This window comes from Anopheles gambiae, chromosome 2, assembly GCF_943734735.2.
Source record: "Anopheles gambiae chromosome 2, idAnoGambNW_F1_1, whole genome shotgun sequence".
NCBI lineage: Eukaryota > Metazoa > Arthropoda > Insecta > Diptera > Culicidae > Anopheles > Anopheles gambiae.
Window position 1 is genome coordinate 56595332 of NC_064601.1, and position 17225 is coordinate 56612556.

General features: G+C 41.0%; 1 protein-coding gene across 8 annotated transcripts in view; it reads right to left on the reverse strand.

The window, feature by feature from the left end:
* LOC1275919 (dopamine receptor 1) overlaps window positions 1–17225 on the reverse strand; it is a 78944-nt gene that overhangs the window by 59160 nt on the left and 2559 nt on the right. Inside the window, exons 1-2 of one of the 8 annotated variants that reach the window (XM_061650323.1) lie at window positions 8259–8382; window positions 5830–6283 (exon numbers count right to left, since the gene is read on the reverse strand). The exons of 1 other annotated variant lie outside the window; for it this stretch is intronic. In XM_061650323.1, coding sequence (XP_061506307.1) covers window positions 5830–5886 — 57 coding nt within the window. In that variant the 5' untranslated portion in view covers window positions 5887–6283; window positions 8259–8382. Of the gene's footprint in view, window positions 1–5829; window positions 6284–7122; window positions 7319–7357; window positions 7752–8121; window positions 8383–17225 lie in introns of those variants that run through there. 6 more of the 8 variants (XM_061650322.1, XM_061650319.1, XM_061650321.1 and 3 more) reach the window with 6 other exon arrangements.

Here is a 17225-nt window from a genome sequence, read left to right on the forward strand (position 1 = left end):
AACATTTACTCAGATTTGTACCCCACTGCACAACTCCCGATTTCGATGTTTTTGCTGTTCGATGACTATGATAGATCTGGTGCACGGACGAGAGGTGATGTTTTTAGCTCGCTGAGAGGTAAAGTGAATTCGCTAACGAGCCAATCTTATGCTAAATTGCTTTCCCGCGTACTAATGCCAACCGTTTCCATGTAGCTCTTGATGTTTGGATTTTAATTAAAACCCATTTTTACCTATTCCATAGGAACATCCGAGCTACATTCCTTTATCTATGCTGCGCTGTATGAAATGCACTATCCAGTATGGAAAGAAAATGAGAAAAAACAGGTATACCCATGCTCTGAGCTAACCAAATAAAACTTATTAAGCATATTCGTGGAAACTCTCTCGGCTTAACAGCAAAAGCCATCATGGTATTTTTTTCTGACTCACGTGTGCTTTGTAATTACCAAAAACCATCAAAACTATAAAACAAGCAAGTTAAGCCTAGTACAAAAATTATAATTAGCATCGCTATGTTGTAACCAAAAATCGTTTCAATTATACTTTGGAGGTACGATATACTCGCAACAACAATATGTACAACGCTTGTTCGGCAAGCGAACGGAGCGTAGATTTGTGCCACTGAACATTTTGATGAGCAATGCAATCATCCCACTACATTGAAACGATAGCACAAAATCGGGGTGTAAAAAGAGACACTCCATGAGGAAACTCTTATCTACGCGCTTGTCTCCACCGTTACACTAATTAAACAGCCAACCACTACTTAAGCCTCGAGCGAGCGTTGTTTGCTTTCCATTGTTTACGCTTTCGTGCACCGAGCGACGCGTGTGAACCAGAAGGAAAAATCCCAGAGCGGATGCTCCAATCCGGGGCATTCACAGCGCAAGTTCAATAGTTCGATCGAAATGAATTTGCATCTAATCTGATTGAAAAGTTTGCCACTTTTCGTATGGCAGCGCTCCATGCGACTAAAGATTAATATTACGTAGAAGAGATAGTAAGTTTAACACACTCAAAATTATACATTCGTTTCCATACGTTAAAGCTGCTTGATGCAAGAAATCGATACATTTCGCTTACTTGGCTGTTGCTATGTCAGCTCTGAGTACCTGCAGTGTACAGAGCTGACACCTGGAGCTGCAAACATACCCACCTTATTGTGGCTGCGAGGTGCTCATCTTTTGAACGTGCGGCGTTCGCTGACGACAAACGTTCCTCATGTACTAGCTTAAAGCTGGTTTGCCCATTTCTACTATTGCAATCACACTAGACATGATAAGCGCACCTAGAAAGAACTTTCCAAAATGTTAAACATGGGACGCAGCGAACGATGAGCACAGCTCGGTTACGATGGATTACGAGATTAACATACCAGTGGGACATACAAGTGGGTACATACAGTGTCGGTAGTGTCAAAACTGCAACTAACGCCCAAAGAAATGTATCATCGCGCTCGGAAGAACGAATAAAAAAGTGTATCTTTTGTATATACGTTGCTACCGTTACATCCCCGCACGGTACCAAATGGTACAACTGCAGAGTACAGTACATACAGCGAACGCTAATCTTATTGCGAAGGTATTCAATCACCTCTCACGACGTGTGTGACACGGGCTGCGGTATTCAAAAATCATTTTAGAAAACCAATTCGATTACGAGTGAACGTGATTTAGGTGAGCGAAACGTAATCACTACCAATGAATACATCACTCTTTCGCTCTCTAGGATTTTAGTATAATCGAGGTTTTATGATTCGTGTACTGTCATACGTTCTATGTACAGTACCAACATATCGTACTAGTAACGTTCGTGTATTTTGCTCTACTCTGTCTCCCTAACTCAAGGGCAGAACGCAAGCCAACTGTGTCAAACTGAGATAAAATTGTGTAATTTTGCTTTTTTTTCGTGCCGCGTTTGTTTCTGCGCCTGCTACATCAATCGCTGTGAGAGAAACCGTTTCTTTATTTTCTCGTTCGCTGCGCATTTTAATCAATTGTCAATCTACACCAGAACATCGTAACGCTAGGCCTGTTTTTTTTTGCAGCGATATCACTGTTCACATACATTGTTTCTTCCGGTTTCCAGAGCAACACAAAAAGAGCGCTGATTGATGGTTCATTTATTCGCTACATTGGGCCACAATACATAGAGGCTAGGAGAATTTGATCAACTGGGCAGTGGTTCACGCTGACTGGCTGGTTCAAAGCTCTGGTTTGCCTGTAAAGTTGATCGTTCTGGCTAACGTACACCATTAGGCGCACCGGAAGCGAAAAGTCATTACTGTCCTTTTTATTATTTATCAATAGATACTTTTTTCCAGATTCCAACAGACCCCCTGATGGGTTCTTGCAACCTTGGCATTTCTTTTCGGATACTTTTTGGGCGGGCTCGTTTCAAATTCCCCGTTCCTCAGTTGTGCAACTTTTTGTTCAGAGCTTAGAGCTGGCTAGAGCTTCACTAATATCATACCAAGGAACGTATCGTCGATGGCATGACACTGGCAGCAATTAGGAGGAAATTAAACGTCAATTCGTCGGCCTTTTAAGGTGCTGCTGTCAGGGTCCTTTTTGATCGCTTCCACTGCGAGTAAGTGTGAGCCGTTTACATCCGCCCAAAAACTAGTGCAAGTTTGTTTGACCTACTTTCTGCAAAATGCCTTTGAAATCATTAGTATCAGACTTTCACTTTAAAACATTATTAAAAGGTTTCCGAAAACGAAGAGAAAGAGAGAGCGAGAGAGAGAGAGAAGCTACGAAGACGACAAAACACATTTGGTCATACCTTGCCATCCAAAAGAGCTTACTTCCCCAATCCTGCCGTATAACATAGCTGGTGTGCTAAAGTGAAATGGCGTTTGATTGATTAAAATACGGCATTGCGCTGCTCGATCGCGGCCCACAACAGCTTATCCCGCAGCCAGTTTAGAACGAACTGTGCAAAACTCGTTACTTCAAGTGTACATTTCAGAATGCGAGCAAAGAAAGTTACAACAGCAGGGAAAAGGTCGATGAATTTATTGCGTGACACATTCGGTTTTGAGCTGTAGTCGAGAAAATCACATTCCACTTCGTGTCAATGTTTACGGAAATCTTGTTATATTGTTACGTTTTCTGACGCTACATTACAGCTCAGAAAATGTTTTGTTGTTTCATTAAAGAAAAGCCAATACTATATATACATATATTAAATAATTTAATATTTCATAATAATAGCAGCGTGTTACACATATTATATTGTCGTACAATCTATCGACTGCTACGAAAGTTCTTATTCTCACAGCACTTTTCGAATCAAATGGCAAGATACAACGCAAACCAAAGCTTCCATACGATTCAAAGACAAAAGTGTTAAACTTTACTACGATACCTGCTTTACTCATGACCATCTGTCTGAGATAAACCAACAGCATCTTTCAGAGCATCACGGGCGAACCCAGAACAATCACGGAAACGGTGACAAATGGATTCAAATTGCACCCCTCACCTACGAAATTGGTAGTATATCATTTACGTGCCGGAGGGAAATTTATTTTCCTCTGCTGACAGTATCGCCAATCGATGCCACTGTGACATATTCTCACATCGATTGCAAAATAAACGTCGATAGAACGAATTAAGATAGATGGCTGAGAGCCACCAAAAATGTGTGCAAAAAATAAGTTACAATACGAGGTTGAATTGTTGTCATAAATTTTTATGGCGCAACACAGTCGCAAGCGGTTCGATTTTCACAACTCCAACAAACAACAACCCAACAGTTAAAATGCAATTAAAGGTTCGATGAAACCTAGCCTAGCGCTCAACAGTTTAGCGCCTGTCAACGTCGACTTGTTAGATAGACGATTTGCGTGATATTTACAATAAAATGAGACAAAACCCGATGCCGCCCTACAAACAGGATCCGTGCGACGAACACGAACGGAGCCCCCTTTTGACGTCTCTTTGCAAGATGCTTTTACCGCGCATTTAAATGCTGAGGTGTTGCTCCTTGCTCGAAATGGAAGCTTCCGCAGATTACCTCCTACCACATTTTGCGTAAAGAATAGAAGGGAAGCGAGTCATAAAAATAAGACGTACTTTCGTTTCTACTAATGGACCTCGGGGATGGAACCATACTTGTGTCCGGTCGCGAAAGTCACAATGCCGAAGGGAATCCAAATTATGACCCTCATTGATGTCAGAGATGATGATGATAAATTTTCTCCCAATAACGCTTGCCACTTTTAATCTCACAAACGTACCACCGGTATGGTAACTTTTTTTTCGTTCTTTGTAAAAACATTCCCTAAGCCGAGGGGCTTTCGAAGTAAAATTTTCTCGACATAATTTCCTACTGTCTAGCAACACGGCAGCGTTATAGCGATATAGCGAACGTTTCACCACTTAGCTCAGTGCCGGAACCAACACGAAAATTTGAGGAAGGAAAAATCTGACCACGATTTATGCGCTACCAGATAAACAAATTATCTTGTACGCTTTTCCTTTTCCCTAGGCCTCTAAGCCCATCTGTTGCTGGTATACTGACAGCGTTCCATTCGCAAGTTAATTGATGATAATTCTTTTTATTCATTCTACTTCTCTAGTACATTAGCAAGATTTTTCAGCAGACGCAGATCGAGAAGGACCCTTGAACATGGGTTCATCGTTCGGTTAGGCTTTGGTGTTCTCGAAGAACAGAACGATTCCACCAACGCTTCTTCTTTGCCTGCTCGACTCCGTTGATCCCAGCGCTATGAGAGTCCGTAAGAAGTGTGGTATCGAATAAATAATGGTAATGAAGCACTGATTGTAGCAAACAACCATGGAGGCGCCGGGTATAATTATTATGATTTCTGTGTACCGTGACTGTGTGAGCAGTGTTTACGAAATAACTTTTCGCCCATTCGATGCAAATTCCGAAGTAGAAGCAGCTAATTTTGCATACAAAACAATCATAAAATTGGACAAATAAGCGTTGACAAATCGTTTCTTGCCCTTGAGGAAGTTTTCCATTTCGCGAAACATTAGTTGGTGTATCTAACAAGGCATCGAGAGACATATTAACTTCATCTTACAGCCTACAACGACAGTTGGAATGTTTCACAGCACAAATTGAAGAGCTTGTTTAAAATGAGATCTTGCCATTTACAAAGCCAGAACCGTAGGAAATGCTCTACAATGCGCATTTACTTCTTTTGCAATGAAAGATTATCCCGATATCACAGCATTATAAGTTTTAAAAAAAAAGGTTCCATTACGTGGATATTAATTGATGTTCTATTTTTTTCAATATTGATCTGATAAGCATTTACCGTCAATTACGATTTCTTTGTGTATATCTATCTTTCACAGAAATTTCCATTCAAGAGCTAGGTTGAATGAATTTAATATCAGCAATCTTACGTTTTCAATATTGATCAAAGATGTGTACTGGGAGTATACGAATGTGCGGAAAATAGACCAAATTAAATAAATGGAATATTGTGTATTGTGGTACAATAATCTCAGTTCATTTTTTTCGGCCATTTTTTATATTGCGTCCAATAGGATTCTGCACCATCAATTGCATCCATCAACCAGAACAGAGCGTAAGGATTATGTGGAATTATAAAATCAAATTCATTCGGCATTACGTCGGATTTGAATCGCTATAGAACCAGTACCAGTGCTGCCCGACTTCACTATCCCAACGAACGGGGAGATTGATTGAATTGGTTCAGGTTTGACCAACATTTCGATCGAGAATGAACGGTGGAAAAGAATGGGTGCAAATATTTGCCTCGCTGCCGTCGGGAACGCCAAATAACGGAAGCTGTCAAATCGAAAACCAAAAATCCAACTTTACCGTGCTTGTACTGGAAAGGTAGCCTAGTGTCCGGATATCGATGATATCGATGTCCATCCTGGCGGGAATTGGCTTCAAATGGGATGATGGCTTGTTTCAGCTCCCTGTACTGCTGCTGCTGCTGCTGCTGCTGCTGTTGCTCCTGTTTCTGTTATAACTTAGCCTCCAGATACGCCTGGGGCTTCAGTTGCACACGCATACGAAACCACACCCTTAATCGAAATAGTACACCAAACACGATGCGCTGCCTTAGTTTAGGTGCAGATGCACAAGCACGACTTTCCGTTGCCCATCGAACGGCGGAAAGTGCAATGTAATTGAATGCATTTTTTCAAACATGGTTAGCTGTCACAATGATGTTTAATTTATCATGCACGAAATACATTTACACTGTTGCACTTGAAATGAAAATTCACACACACTATTCGCACCAACTGGTTCACTGGTTTTCATGCTAAGTAAATAAATGATAAAAAAAACGCTTTTGTATACAGCATTCACTGCTAAGAAACGCTATTCCACTACAATACTAAAAGACAGCAATCGCCACAAGCCAAATCGTTCTTTCTGGATAAAAACATCTATTCTTAATGATGTCATAAAATAAATTTCGTGCTCTCTCTTGCTCTCAAATAACGCCATTTAACAATAGTAGATTCTACTAAAGATTAAAATAAAAATAATTACTATCGAAATTAAAACTTTGTCCCTTCTTTCGACACAATTCCGTAAGGCACAAACTTTACCAACACCGCACGTCCTATTCGGATGGTATTTTTGTTCGCATTTTCGGTTTTTTGCGCTGAACAGAACAACACAAGTTCGAACTTTGGCTTCCGGTTAAGCAATCTTTACACTCGAACGAGTAAGCGCTTTTCTTTCTTGTTAGAGCCGATGGTTCCGTAAGTTTACGCCACCAGTAACCCTTAACGGGTTGGTTTCGGGCAGGACACCCGACGCGGTGATTGAAGCGATTGTGATGATTCGAGAAGCAGCAGTTGTATGAGGAAACCACCGGGGAAAATTATTTTTTTAGTACACTTTTCCAACTCTGCTGCCTAGGCATCACGAGACTTGTTGTCGAATGGAAATCACTTTCTTTCACTCGCCCGTGCACCGCTCCCGTGGACATGGGTTTTGCGATTTAGGAAATTGCATTTTGCCACATCGAGTCAGAAGCATGTGCTGTTGATGGAAAAGTTGTGCTTTCGTTCCTCGATGTTCGATCACACGAAAGATTTGCTTGTTTCAGACAACTCTTTTTTGTTGTGCACTAGTAATATATTATTTTACCATTCACTGGGTGTTGCTCCCGTAACATAAGTTGCTTTTACGGTTCTTATAACGTTTGTGTGCGACAGTCACGACCAAGTTTATCGGAAATCCGTGGACTGTTAGACCCATGGTTGGGTTTTGTTTTTCACTTAACTGGAGCAACACCGATGAAAAAGAATTGATTTGAAGTCTTCCGAGAACGTTGACGGTGATGGATCAACGAAAAAGGGGTAAATAATTCACTGAAATTTACTGGAAATAATAATTTTATGCTGAGTTTTTTGACACGACCGACGGAATGTGTGCTGCTCTGTGGAAAACAACCGTTGCACTATTTGTTCCGTTTTCCAGGGCAGCTGCTAGAAGATTCGCTACTCATTGTAAGTAGCTATTTTTCTCAGGGCATTGAATGAATGATCTAATTTTCATTTCGTGCGAAGCAACCACTTAAATCGTCTCACAATCAATCCCTTCTAACCCCCGGCTTCGATAGAATACAACGCTTATAATTTGGACGCACTATTCAAATAGCTACACACGCATAGTTATGGAGTGCTAATACTGGCGGATAGAGGCATTATCACACGGATCAATCCCTCTAGCCGGCCACAAACAAACCGACACGTGGGCACGCAACAGAGTCTCATCTTTTATTCACAAGCTGCCAAGATTACAATCACCAGCCCTTCCCGCGCAAAGTTTCGCACTAGCCACATTTGCTAGGACTTATGTGCTAGCTTCTCCATTAACCTTTCACCATTACACGTTGCCCAGTTCCGAGCTTATGACATCAACGTCCACCGAAGAATCGCATTCGCTCGTTGTATTGGTGGTGTTGGACTGTTGGTTTGTTTTAATGCTACATTTGCCTCGCTACGCCAGAGGGCTTCCTGTGAAACGTGACACTTGTGTTTATAGCTTAAACTAAGCAATATGTGCAAATAAATTATTTTCAGAATTCACAAACAACAAAGACGATGATCGATGCTACTATCCATTCAGTTGCTTTCGGCTCACCCACTGCATAGTCTTGTTTGAACTTCCGGTTAGTCAGCATGCTTGCTGATATGCATACCGTAGCATTGACACAACCATTACCACATATACATTAAATCACTACAGTTAACGCTCTGCAATCGATCCTGGGTCGTTACCATTACAGTCAGTAACATCGTCAATCGAAAGCTCGCTAGAAACTGACGAAGGACTTGTTTCGTGTGACATATGCGACGGGGAACTGACTCCAGCAGCTTTCCTCGGCTTCGTCTTTTGAAGCATTCGGCTTTTTCTCTGCTCTTCTGTACTAGCCGTCTAGTTACTTCGTGAAAATTTCGGAATAATGAATACATGTATAAAGAAGAAGCATTCCAAAAATAAAGAACGAATTTAGTAGCATCAGCTGTGACAAGATGTAAGGAAAAGTTCAAATTACCTACAGTGGCAACAAAGAGCGAGAAATGAATGCAATCATGAACCAAGTGATGAGGGGAAAGTGAACCTTTCCGGAGCGCGCCATTTTTGGCGGTAAGCGGTTTATGTAAAGATGTATGTAAATTTAGTAAGTTTAGTTGCTATCATGTTTTTAGTGTTTTAGAATAAGCTATACGTTCATTTGTACAGGTAAATGTCTTCCATTATATTATTAAAGACATTGTTGTATAGTGCAATAGTTTAAATTATTTTTGTTTAGAAAGAATTAGAGTAATGATTTATTACATAAATAATTTTATTTTTATGTAATATTTATTAAATATTTACCAAATTTTAACAATTATAATAGTTATCACTACTTACACTACTACGCTGTGATTAGACATCCCCCCCCCCTCATTTACATCAAAATCTTTCAAGCACAGCAGGTTTGTAGTTTGAGCCTCTTCAATCAATGCTCTATCGTAGCTTGCATATTAATTACTTCTGTTAGAATGTACCATGAAGAATAATTCATCGTACACCATTCTACTCTTCGAAGTTGTTACACAACCATTGAATTAATCCCTCTTCTTGGTTTGGCACGTTGCATACATGCTCTTACCTTCATCGTAGCTGTTGTAGCGGACCCATTTCATGTTCTATGTTCAAGCTCTTGTACGAGGATATCATTTGTTAAGATGCTTCGAGTTGGTCGCACAGATGTTAATCGTTTCGTCACACATGGAGGTGTCATTATTTATTGCCAATCTCATGACACAGCGAGTGCATAGTTTTTTTTTTTTTTTGTAGAATTTCCTTCGCATAATGTTGACTACAATAATAACAATCAACAATACTGTATAGATTACTACAATTGAAACTTTTAAGTTAGTTTTGATTGGATTTGTTTTATATACTTTGCGTTAGCAAAAGAAAATAATAAATATAATATTGAGATATTTGTACACGTGAAAGTTCTGTAAATCTTGAAGAGCAACTTTTCAATTTGAAAATAAGAAATAACAAGATAAATGAGAAAAAAGCACTAATGCACTCTGTTGTACGAAGATGATGGTAAACTATGCTTACAGAAGCTTTTAAGCTGCATTTTACATAAATTGCACAATCATTATGGTTGCAACTTGCAGATTTTGCTCATGAATTTTTCAAAACCATCCGAAAAGTAGAAACTATTTTACAAGAGGAAATTACTCGTCTTTATATTTACTTAAAACATTTTTGAGTACATGGAAACAATACTATCACCGCCTGGCTCCACGAGGTGAAATAAACGGCGAAATGAACTATTTGAAAGGTGAAATATCTGAGGTACAGCTAAAGGGTTGGGGGAGATACAACATCCGCTTTCAAAATTCACTTTAAAAGAACATTTTCTTATGCAGAAAATCCCCTTATTGGAAGAAATGAACAATTATTGACTGAAAAATGACGAAATATTTAATTTGAAGTTACTTAGAGAACGATCATAACCTCGCCGCATGCGATTTTGCCGCAAGCTTTTGTATGGGATTTGACGTTAATGACAGCACTTGCGAATCATAAAATCATTTGATATTGCCGCATCGCCGCATGCGGTTTTATTTCAGATGTCAAATGTCTAAAATCATATCAAATAATGATTATCTTTACAAAGAAACAACAAAATATCATAATAATACCTTGAAAAGCTAGAAAATTGAGAAAACTCATTTCTTGCCGCATGCGGCAAAATCGCATGCCGCGAGGTTCTGACCGTTCCCTTAATGGATTTAGTTGCGAATTTGTACACGTTATTTGTTTACATCAGCTGGTTGCTGTGATTCGTTATTTGTTTATTTGTTTATTTGTAAATGTTAAGTGATTGGCCATAATTGGCCTTATCACTGATCTTATAAACTAAACTTATAATAACATAAAGCATCACGGTACAATGTAACATCAGCACAAAATAAATAACACAGAGTATCACAGCAAGAAAAACAGGTTAAATTAGGGAATTCCAGTCAAAAGAGTCATAATGTGCATTAAATCTGATAGCCATCGCAGTCAAAGGTTCATTATCGCTATATGCACGTCTAGTTTGGTCAACTCTTAGTAGCCTAAAGTTTCTTAAAATACGAGCAGGTACGTGGAAATTAACTCTAGCTAAAAGGTCCGGTGAATCTATCTCTCCTAGGATGATTTTTTTCATGAACAATATTTGCGCCGTTTCGCGACGAGTAGCGAGAGATTCGAGTCCAAAAATTAAACACCGGGCATGATAACTAGGTCTCGCTGCTACGTTACGCCAGGGTGTGAACCGTAAGACCAAACGGGTGAATTTTTTCTGCACTGACTAAATCTTATTCGACCATAACGACGACGATGGGCACCAAACTACTGAGGAGTATTCTAAGATGGATCTGACTAGTGATTTGTAGAGTGCGACAAGACAATGTGTGTCGGAGAATTCTCTCGACTGCCTGCGTATAAATCCTAGCATTCTGTTCGCTCTATCAATAATTTCGTTATGATGCACATGAAAGTCAAGTTTACGGTCAAGAGTAACTCCTAAGTCTTTTACTGCACTGTGTCGTTGTAATTGTGTACCGGAGATGCAGTAGTTAAACACTATTGGACAATTAGAACGGTGAAACGACATGGACAAACATTTATCAACAGAAATTTGTAGGTCGTTGTTCAGACACCAGTCGGAAAAAGAGTCGATCGATGCTTGCAGGACATAACAATCACCAAAACACCTCACAGGAAAAAAAAGTCTAAGATCGTCCGCATACAATAAACATTCAGATTCCCTTACTACAGTAGTAACGTCATTGAAAAATAGAGAAAACAGCAAGGGTCCAAAGTTACTACCCTGTGGCACGCCTGAACAACTCACGAATTCCCTAGATGTCATACAATCAACTTTGACGCGATATCGACGATTGGTAAGGTAAGATTCGAACCACTCCACTAAAGAGGCAGAGAATCCAAGACGAGCAAGCTTCGCCAACAACAAGCGATGATTCACCCGATCAAAGGCAGCCTTAAGGTCGGTATAGATGACATCCATCTGGGCTCCCGAAGCGAATGCAGCATGGCAGTGAGATACAAACTCCACCAAATTGGTGGTCACACTGCGGCGAGGGAAGAACCCGTGTTGGCGTGTTGATATCAGCGAGCGGCAACAGTTCAAGAGCGAGTTCTGGACGACGACTTCAAAAACCTTAGCACCTGCAGGCAAAGTAGTAATGCCACGGTAGTTTTCCACTAAGCTCTTATCCCCCTTTTTATGCACAGGAAACATGTAGGACGATTTCCATGCTGCTGGAAACATACGCTGATTGAGCGAGAGTGTGAAGATACGAGCCAGAGGTCCGGCCAAAACTTCGCTGCATTTGGCCAGAACTGCGGTTGGAATACCATCAGGTCCAGGGTTGTAGGATGGTTTGACCTGCTTGAGCGCCTTTAGCACAGAATCTCTGGAGATGTTTATGTCACGCACATTAACATCGACAGCGTCGGAGGGCACGTTGTTGAGAGCAGCATCCAATGAGAAGTCAGGAGCTTCAGTGGCAAACGAACTCATGAAACGATCAGCAAATAAATTGCAGGTTTCCTCTTTGGTACACGAAGTTGTTCCATTAAAGGAAACTATAGCTGGCAGGGAGCTGTTTTTCCGTTTTGTGTCGACATACCTCCAAATTTTTTTCGGTTTTCTTCTTAAGCTGAACTGTATACGGATCAAAAAACGAGAGTGAAGTTGTCTATTATAGCTTCGATATACATTGTGTGCAGCGATGAACCGCAATCTCGATTGTTGTGTTCCACTGTTTTGATAAAACCGATAGCAGGAAGATTTGTTTCGTTTTAAGCGGCGTAATTGAGCATTACCCCACGGTGGACCCTGTCGTGGACGTTTTATAGGGCAACAGGCAGATAAATGTTCCGCAAATTTCCGATTGAACATATCGAGTGGATGGTTTACGTCCGGGTTTCCATCAAGGAATGACCAGTCAGAAGATTGCAGTAGATCATTTAGAATCGAAAAGTTAGTGCGACTGTAGTCGAGCATGTCTAATTCTTGATGTGATGTTGTATGATGTTCTGCTTTGGCTAAGCCGTTCGGCAGGCACAGCTCTATAGGCGGATGATAGCAATCCGTTGCTATTCATACAATCAAGAAGAAGGCGACAGTTGTCCGTGATCCTCGAGCTTTCGTAGTCAACTTGGAGCATAATTGGATTTGTTTCATCGGGTATCCAATTCAGGTTTGACAAATTGAAGTCCCCGAATAACAAACACATTTCATTAGCTTTACATGCTACGTCGTCAATAGTTGAACAGATTGTATGAATAACCGACGTGTTATTTGCCATTGTTAGAAACTGGCGCTCTAACCAAAAAAATAAGAGAACAAAGTGAATTTGATAGGTAAGCACTGAGGGTGCACCAAAAAATTAGTTTTTTTATTTATTCTCCGTTATCTTCGCTCTTGGGTGTTTTTATCGCAATTGTCCCCTTTTGCGCGGTTTTCTCCCTTTTTATGCCTATGTCCATATACAAAACATCGCCTTAGCTGACAGTTTGTTGGAACCTTATAACAGTTTCCAACATTCTCCCCTCCAGTGCGACAAAGTTAGCTCTCTTTCTAACCACCGAACTAGGCCACGTTAACTGTTGTCACACTCCTATTCTGACTGTCAGCTAATGTTTGTTTACCTTCCGCTAAATAAACGTGCTTACTCGTGTAGCTGAACAAAAAAGACGGATTACAATTCATCTCGATATTGTTGTGTGCCTAAACCGATCAAAACTGTTTCTACACATAAGTGGATCGCATACTACACACATGAATTTGTTCGCTGCGGATAATCTTTTTGTAACGGCGCCTCTCACTTTACTTAGCGAATTAGCTATCAGCGCAGTACGGAGAACCGTGCGCTCCCCGCTTCTGTACCTCACACCTCTCCTCTGTACGCAATGGTTCAATCGCTCACAGCTTCTGCAACCGGACCGCACACACATACTCGCCGAGCTGTCTATAAACGTTTCCCAGCACCGGATGGTACCACGATACGCACGGATGATTTGGCATGAGTATCCTGACTTCCCTTTATCTGCTGCTGAAATTAAATTAAGCTTTTGTTTCAGCCGTACATACCGCCACAAGCCGTTCATTTTTCCATGAGGTAGTCCAATGTGGCACTGCAGCAGGCAACATTTAGTGGCAAGATCCCTCACGATCGACCAGACCGGATCCCTTCTCGACGACACAGAAGACTCCATCCTCCCAATCTCTCTGGATTCCGGGATAGAAATTCTGTTCCTTGACGAACGTGGGACATGGTTCGAGCCGTCGCGCGAGTATGTCTCCCCTCCAGTGCTTCGTTCTCCTAGCTGCAGCACCTCAGACCATGGTTTCAAGCTCAGTCGTGACATGACTTCCTCGAGCTCGATTGCAACGCAGGGTTCGAAGTAAGCACCTGACTCCGATGGTTCTAAAACTTCGCTTTCCTCGATCAATTCCTGTCTTTCAAAGGTGGCCTCACCGCCACTTGTAGCATCTTTCAACCCCGCAGGACGCAGCCAGAAACGGTGATGAGCCTCGATGTACGTGTCTTCTAAGACAGTGTTTGTGTGTAATGTCGCGTTGGTAGTATTAGTGAACGATTTTAGATTGTGTGTGTTGTGGATCACTGCGCGGTTATGACGTTTATCAGGGCATGTGTGTGTCGTTGTGACGCCAATGACGTGCGTCCGATTCGCATCACCATTGCGGTCGAGGTCAATACACGGCGGGGAAGGGGTTTGACCCCGGAACATGTCCCCGTGCGGCTCGTGATGCCCGTAGCCAAATTGATCAGGATACGGTGCGCCCGAACGATCTGTTGCCCGGCACCGTTCCTCATCCTTTTCAAGCTCACGGATATCATTTAACTCACGCTCTAGTTGCTTTATTCGTTGCTGTCTTTTCTGTGATTCACGGATCTTACGCTGAGTCTCAGCGTTTTGCAGACGCAACGCTTCCGCTTGCGTAAATTGAAGCACCAATTCCCGATAGACACGATACGCTACGTCCCGATAGTTGGAAAAGGTCTCACCTACGTTGCCGGTAGTCATTATTGCAGCCCTGGAGTCATGGATCGAATCTGTCGCGATGTGGTCCTGCACCTGCATTCTTGGTGTCGCGTCACGGCCCGTGACGCACCTGCTCGTGCCCGCCTCACGCGAAGATTCTGCTACAGCTTCACACATTATGAGCGAGCCAAAGGACGTTGTGAAGGAACTATTGCGTCCTGCCGTCCGACTCGCTACGGGAATGTTTGCTTTCTCCCGTTCCACTCCGTGTAAATACTGCATGAAATCCATGGTGTTTGCACTACTTAACCTAGTGAACGTTTTCCTTTTTATCACGCGCGCGATTCAACACTAACGGTACTTCGGTGGCTACCGATATTTTTCGTTTCGCGATTTAGTTTTGAGCGTCGATGTGTTCCAAACTAATTTTTTGGAATGTTAGAAACTGGCGCTCTAACCAAAAAAATAAGAGAACAAAGTGAATTTGATAGGTAAGCACTGAGGGTGCACCAAAAAATTAGTTTTTTTATTTATTCTCCGTTATCTTCGCTCTTGGGTGTTTTTATCGCAATTGTCCCCTTTTGCGCGGTTTTCTCCCTTTTTATGCCTATGTCCATATACAAAACATCGCCTTAGCTGACAGTTTGTTGGAACCTTATAACAGTTTCCAACAGCCATGTCAGGAGGAACATACATTGCGCCGATAACATACGTTTTCTTAATGCTGTAAATCTTTAACCAAAGTTGCTCGACAGTGTCTGTTGTAGAACATAAGAGTACTCGCAAATGTGAGGCGACAGCTATGAGAACCCCACCACCTTTGGTTTTCCTACTATTTCTGTCATTGCGGTCCTTTCTGAAGACGTTATAATGGTCCGGAAACAACTGTGCCGAGTTAATAGAGAGTTATCTGACAGATATTCCACCTGTCAAATAACAGGTTGGCTGATAAATCCCCGGTCTGACACATAGATGGGGCCGCTAGTATTAAATGCATATTATTTTTATATAGTACCAACCTTCAAATGATTCGTGTTAAAATTTGACGTCTGTATGTCAATTAGTTTGTGAGACAGAGCGTCTTTTGTCAAGCAACTTTTGTTATTTTGTTGTTCCACCAAGACAACGCAGCGTGCCACAAGTAATTGAGAACGATGGCAAAAATTCATGAATTGGGCTTCGAATTGCTTCCCCACCTACCGTATTCTCCAGATCTGGCCCCCAGTGACTTTTTCTGGTTCTCAGACCTCAAAAGGATGCTCGTAGGGAAAAAAATTAGCTGCAATGAAGAGGTGGTCGCCGAAACTCAGGCCTATTTTGAGGCAAAACCGAAGGAGTACTACCAAAATGGTATCAAAAAATTGGAAGGTCGTTATAATCGTTGTATCGCTCTTGAAGGGAACTATGTTGAATAATAAAAACGAATTTTGAAAAAAAAAATGTGTTTTTCTTTGTTAGACCGGGGACTTATCAGCCAACCTGTTAGTTCATTTCACTGTATATTTCACCGCGTATAGCCGCGCGGTTAGGATTTGATATGTATGCCCGTCATGGGTTTAAGCCCCAAATCAACCATGCCGCTATACGTAGGACTGACTATCCTGCTATGGGGGGATCATTAAGTAAATGAAAGCCAAGCCGACAAGTAGTGGTACAGGTCATGACCGACAACGGTGCCAAAAGCAGCAGAATAACACAACCACCGTAATCGATCTAGGCCAGGGATCGGCAAAGTACGGCTTGCCGAATTAATTAAAACGAATTTTAAAAATCAACGTCAAAAGTGTTAGGCGGGTTAAAATGGTCTTTCAATAGGGCAAAATGGTCTTACACGAAATGTCAAAACACATAAAAACAAAGGGACAAAATGGACCTGGCTTTGGTTTAAGCTCTTGCATCTTGGTAGAATTGTGAGAGTAGAGATTTGAATTTAGTTTTAAAGTGTTTTGCTTTATATTAAATGAAAATGATTACTTTTTCACGTAAATCATAGATAAATGTCATGTGCCTGGATACACTTTTTTTTTGCTCGAATTATATGTATTTTTTTTACCAAAGCTTATTTTCGAGACGGTGAAAATTACATCGTTTTGAGCAAACATTTTATTTACTACTTTATTCACTTATGTTCGAAATCTTAGGTTATGAATCGTTCATGGTAGGCTTTAAACATTGTATTTGAAGTTTTTCTATGATAAGAAGTCATTATAAACGTGTTTATTTGCCAAAAATGCAGGTGACCATTTCACCCCACCTAACCATTTTGCCCCAGGTCCCCTTACACTTACATATATTTCATGAAACTTTCACACAATTTTGCTCTGGGCTTAACAATTTGCAATTTGCAATTTTCGGACGCAAAGTTTGCCGACCGCTGATCTAGGCTAATGTATTATTGAGCTTAGCTGTCTATTGATCTATTGATTTACTCATTGTTATGTAAAGCAAAATATGTATTTATAGAACACAAACTTTAATTATTTTAAAAATTGCGCAATTTCAATATTACAAGGCGAGCAAATGTGTTGTTATAGTTATAACGAAACTCACAAGCTATATAACATTGTCATATACTCCTATAATAACATAAATAATATTCTTCTTCTTTTTTAGTGACTTATTAGTGGCTTGGCTTTTAGTGACTT